At 33.9% G+C, this 6,000-nt stretch overlaps 1 protein-coding gene across 5 annotated transcripts in view; it reads right to left on the bottom strand.

The window, feature by feature from the left end:
• Positions 1-3,386: 3,386 nt before the first annotated feature.
• The window catches only part of grhl2b (grainyhead-like transcription factor 2b), a 357,473-nt gene continuing 354,859 nt past the window's right edge, over positions 3,387-6,000 (bottom strand). For all 5 annotated transcript variants that reach the window (XM_039737648.1, XM_039737649.1, XM_039737647.1 and 2 more), the window contains one exon: positions 3,387-5,526. In XM_039737648.1, the coding sequence (XP_039593582.1) occupies positions 5,412-5,526 (115 nt within the window). In that variant the 3' untranslated portion in view covers positions 3,387-5,411. The remainder of the gene's footprint in view (positions 5,527-6,000) is intronic.

The raw sequence follows: 6,000 nt of genomic DNA, 5'->3' as shown, positions 1-6,000 counted from the left end.
ATGGCTCCTAAACGTGCTGCTTTTTCTAAGCCTTCTGACAATAAAACTAAGCGCCGGAGGAAGATGCTTACTATCCAGGAGAAGGTGAAACTCTTGGATATGATTAAAGATGGCAATACCCTACAAAAGCCTCCTCACGCATATGAAAAGACAGTGCCAGCAACTGCCTATCAAGATGTTCTTCAGCCACGCACCCAGACACCCACTGCATACTCCTAGTACTTCTTCACTGAAGACAACGCACCTGCTGAAGATACTGCACCACCTCTGAAGACTCTCCTACTGAGGTGGTGCCTTCATAGGTTAGTGGTTGTGTGTAAGAACTGTGTGTGTTTGTGTGCAATTAAATGTACAGTACAATAATCTACTATATAAAAGCGTTCGGGATTGTCCTTCCGTCCCGTGAGTGCAAAGCGTAGCGGTATTCCCTTATTACAGACTTACTACTTGCGGCTTGAGGTACGAAGCGACGCGATGTGAGCAGAGTTCTGGTGCTCTCATTGTTCCCTTGCTTTTGTGCGCGATGCGCTGGAAAAATAGACAAAATTATGTCTCTGGAAATAATGTTGATGGGAGTACAAATGCCTCACCGCGTAATAAATATCAGGGGAGATGGTGCTTGCTTATTCTCATCTATAGCTTATTTAGTGCATGAAACTCCGTCTTTAGCGGTACAGATTCGGGCTGACATTGTACGACTTTGGACAGGCACTTGAGGGGATAAAAAACAACTTTTTTTCGGGAGATGTTATGAATGGGCACTTTGATGTTCTCATTCCCTACACTTATATGCCTGATGTACAGTACACATGGAGCGCAAAAATTGAGGATAAAAGTCGGTCGCCTTAAAAGGCGAGTGCGCCTAGTAATATGATATTTGTAACGTCTAATGTCTTATTTTCTCTTATTTATTGGGTAATACGAGTGTAATGGTGACTAAAGGGGTGTTATTTCATGACTAGAGGGCTCTAATAATGTTAAAAAACGTATTTAGAAGGTCGTAAACAGGTTTTCTATACTCTAACTGCGAAAATATTAGATTTATAAATAAAGAATCCTACTTCGCGAAAATTCATTTATCACGGTAGAGTCTGGAACGGATTAACCGTGATAAACGACGGTTCACTATATATATATATATATATATATATATATATATATATATACTCACACACCTCACTTGAGAGTATGATGTCCCTTGCCAAATTAATATGTGATTATGAAATACAGACTGGCACAATTCCTAAAGCACTAGAAGTGTCTGTTATCAGAAGATTATTGAAAGAAAAACACACGCTAACACTATAAATCCTTATAATTATAGATCTGTTTCAAGTGATCCTTTTCTTTCTAAAGTAAATGAGAGTATTTGGTTTCATCCTCACACTTTTCAATTTGCTTAAAAATAATATAGTCTGGCTTTAGCAGACTACAAAAACAGCACTAAGTCATGTTGTACAGTAAATTATATTTTAATATGGTCTAATGAAGGAAGCGCTATAGTAATGCTTCTGTTTTATTTAAGGACACCCTTCAACACCAATGACCACTCTATTCTATTAAAAAGGTTTAAACATTACATTGTGTTCTTGGGCACTGTTCTTGTATGATTTAGTTCACATCTATCAAATCAGTCTTAAGTATGTAAGGAATTGTGTTAACGGTACTGCTAAATTATATTCAGAAGTTACATATGGTGTTCCACAGGAGTCAGTATTCACACCTTCAATGCTTTCAGTTGACGTGGTTCTTTTGGAAGTTATTATTACAAAACATAAGACTCATTTTCACTCAGCTATCTCTTTCTTTCAGACCATATGACATTTCTCTTGTAGTGCATTAAAAGAGTGGCTCAACAATGTCTTTGAACATAGAAGACAGTAAGCTGACATTGGGGGAATCATACAGACCACAATAATAAAGAAGAAGAAGAAGATCTAAACTGACTTTTACTGAATCAGCATGTAACTTTGGCATTATGTTTTACAGCAGTCTGTCTTTTTGAGTAAATATTACAACACTACCTAAAGCCGTTTTTTTTTTTTTCAGCTTATAAATATTGGAAATGTGTTGGCAGTTTAAAAAAAATAATGCTGTGAATGTGACTTATTAACACTTCCTTTGCATAAATCACTGTTTTACAGCATTTTGTATAGCAGTTGAATATTTTTTTTATTCTCTCTAATCAAATTATTTGTATTCTATTTTTTTTTTTTTACCAGACATTTGCCAAATATTGAAATCTTGCAACAGACTTTCAATAATATTCAGGTCTGGACAATTTCAAGTTGCTTTCAAAATATTATTGTGCTAAGAATAACCTGTTTCTTTTCATGTCCAATTTCCTCGCTGACTGGGGGACATCAGTTTCTAGGATTTGATTAAATTCTTCTGACATTCTCTATACAATGCTTCCTGTGGCACTACCTGTCTACTCCAAAGCATAACCAATCCACCCTTATGTTTATCACTTGGCAATGTGTACTTTTCTTCAAGTGCTTCACCCTGCTTCTCCAGATACATCTTTTGTAGCTGTGGTGCGAAACTTTGTTTTTATTTCATCAGACCCCAGGATTTTTATCAAAAAAAAAGGTTTTTGGCTTATATTGTACTTCGCAGGCCTGCATAAATTCCAAACTGTACACAGTAGATATTTTTTATAGCATGACACTGATTTGTAACTACAAACTATCTTTATTTCCAAGACTTTGGTTAAACTGCTTAGAATCCATGAGTGCTGAAAGTAGATATAGAATCCTAAATGGTTAGAAGGGCCACATAATTCAACTCTCAAATTGCTTTCTTTTGGCTTATTTAAACTGCTTACAAACCAATCATATTTGAAGTCATAAGAATGTATTAATTAATATGCTGGAAAGATGCCAAAATATTTGCATATGTTTGCATGCACCTATTTTATAATTGGTTAAAAAATAGGTTATTTTATAATCAGTTTTTAATAGGTTAAATTCTGCAATTGTATAATAACTGTTAAAACATACAGAAATGTGTCACATTTAAGTTTGCATGCTGCGCAGATTTTTCTTTTCACTTACAAATACCAGAAAGAGTCAATTAGTCATTTGGTACAAGGTTAGCAAAATATTTACAGTTTTTATAGTATTGTTCAAGCTGAATGAATAACTAATTTGGGATATTTGGATGTTATTTATTGGCAGAGGGGTATTGCTAGAATGCACCTTTTAAATTGGAGTGCTCACTGGTGAGACTGAAATACTGAATAGCTTGTATATGTAAAGGAACCTTAAGTGATAATAGGAGCTCTTCTCTTAACACAAATCAAACCTGCTATGGAGAACCTTGCTGCTCACATAGTGAGCCTTCACCAGTTGGTGTAAATAAAGGAAGTGTTTGGATTTCATTTATAACAATAACTTCAGACTTTATTTACTTTTTATTTAAGTGTTTTCCACAACAGCATACTTGTACCATCATTTTTTTTGGTAATACGTTACAAAAAAAGTTGTTCAAAGGTTCGTTACGAGTATGTCCATCTTAACTGAATGTTTTGTCAGAAGCCTCACTCCTCATAGGTCACTAGTTCATCAGCATGCAAATGTAACTGAACTCCACAAAAAGTATGAAACTAATCTTGCTTTGTATTACACAATTCCTGCTATACATGCCCTAACAGAAACAGTGGAATAAAGTGCATCACAATAGATAAGATTTTATTGTAAAAAGCAGTGCAAAGCAAGACACATTCTTGCATATCTTTAAACCTACAATATATGTTCAACAGCAGATGTATCCTGAAAGTATTTTCATCTTTGTATTAAAGCTTATAATAGAGCCATTGCAATAGTCTGGTGTCAAATTATTTTGGAATACTTGCAGCTTTACATCTACCAAGAGGAATGACATTGTTACTAGTAGGAAAAAAAACCTTCTTCAACCCACTTGTAAAATCCTGCATATTGTACGAATTGCATTAAAGCTTCCCTTTCCTTAAAGATCTTTCATGCACAAATGACAAAATGTTCTAACATCCTCATGAAAGTCTGCACTCGTCAGTTTACCAAGAAATTTTTATTATACCAACAGTCTTCAAAAAAAATTTACTGAAGGACAATTTTGAGTGTTATCTAAAATTCACATTTTTATCATTGCAAAACATATCACCAAAGACTATGCATTTTGATGAATCCATGCTTTCTAGTAGTATATTAAAATAATAATATTTATTATACAAACCGCATACAATATTAAGAGACCTTTTCCCGAAACACATTTTCTGGTCACAAACCTGTAAAAAGATCTACAGTAAAAGATATATATGTATAAAAATAATTGCAACATTCATAATGAACTACATTTATGTTAACCAAAAATAAAATATCTATTTCTCAGTAAAGTTATGTGAAAATAAGAATAAAGACGGGCATTTAAAAAGTCCCAGAGTGATTCCATGAATGTGGAATGAAAGCAGTATACATAATGCTACACATTTACAGAGCTGAACAGCACTTCTAGTAGTTTCTTCTCTACTCACTTGAAAAATTATACAGTGGCATTCCAATGTAATATATGCTCTAGTTTATATCCTCTAGGTAGGGTACATAATATTCTGAAATATACCAGAAAATAATGCATTTGAAAGACTAATCCATGCAGAATAAAGTGTACATGACAATTTTATAACAAGATGTGACAACTCCAACCACAATATACGACAGCAATTTCTCAAATTACAAAGCATCACATACACGTTCAAGGAATTCTCATAGCCAACATTTACAAATTTCACACTGATATTTTTACATGGTTCTCTCTTCTGTATGGACTTCTTTTTCAATTGATATTGAAAAATCATCTTCTGCGTCTTCCAGCGATTAATACCAGCAATGTCTTAATTATTTATGTTCCTATTTCCATGATGCTTTCCCCTTCTGTTGAGCCTTTGACATCTGTAATTACTGTATAGACCACTGCTATAGGTTTTGTAAGACAATTCTTCTTTGTCATCTTCAATGTTTGCCAGCTTTACTGTTGACTTGTGGATATCAAAATTAAAAATGGCAAGTTTAATAATCAAAATGAATGGCTTTTACCTCTTATGCCCTGAAAATCCCAGTGAAATTGCAATTTAACTAATAATCTAAAAAGCAGCACAGGTTGTTTGAGACTAGCAATAAACCCTGTAATTGGCAATAAGCCTGTGTCCTTCCAGTATGAAATATGAACTTCTCAGGTAAAAGCAACAGTTTGCTTGACAAATGAAGCATATATAAAAATAAAGAATATCATTCAACTTCTCTGAGAAAATAAAAAAAGACCACCACATCTTTAAGGGTTGGTAACAGGCATCCTAGACGTGTTTTTGTCCCACTTTTTGCCTTTTAAATTCACAGATGACTTCCATCAAGGGTTCTTACAAAAGTAAAGTTTGTTTAGATTTCTGTTAATGTGATTTTGTAAGAATCACAAATATTCTCGATATTCAGTATAAATGTGTCTTCATTTGAGTAATGTTCAATGATGTTGTCATCCATATTGACCAAAATCCTGTAATAGGAGGAAGACCAAATTATTGTTAGATAACAAACATAAAAACAGGCTTTTTTTTTTTTTATCTTTTATGGAAATATATCTACATAAATATTTACTGGATATTACAATTACACTTGACAATTAGAATACAGTATGCACAAAAATTTGAATGTATGATTAACCACCTATTTTAATATGGCATTCTGTACCTTATAAGACGGCTTTTAAACTGGAATGCAATGATATGCTTGGAGTATTGCATGTAACTACTTCATCAATGTAAAATGACACTCTGAAAGCTGATGTCAAACAGTGGGCGGAGGATTAGCAATAATTAGGTTTGGTTGAAAAGCATACCGGACAAAGCCGACAAAAAGGCAAGAGGATGCTAATCTTATATAAATGCACTAACTGTGTTACCTTGGCTTCTCAAGAGAAATTGCATTAGACAAAGGGTCCTTTATAGTGCTGTTGGTCAACTGGGTGGAT

Source organism: Polypterus senegalus, chromosome 15 (assembly GCF_016835505.1).
Source record: "Polypterus senegalus isolate Bchr_013 chromosome 15, ASM1683550v1, whole genome shotgun sequence".
Taxonomy (NCBI): domain Eukaryota; kingdom Metazoa; phylum Chordata; class Cladistia; order Polypteriformes; family Polypteridae; genus Polypterus; species Polypterus senegalus.
The sequence above is the reverse complement of the archived record's forward strand: the minus strand, read 5'-3'. Positions and strand labels throughout refer to the sequence as shown.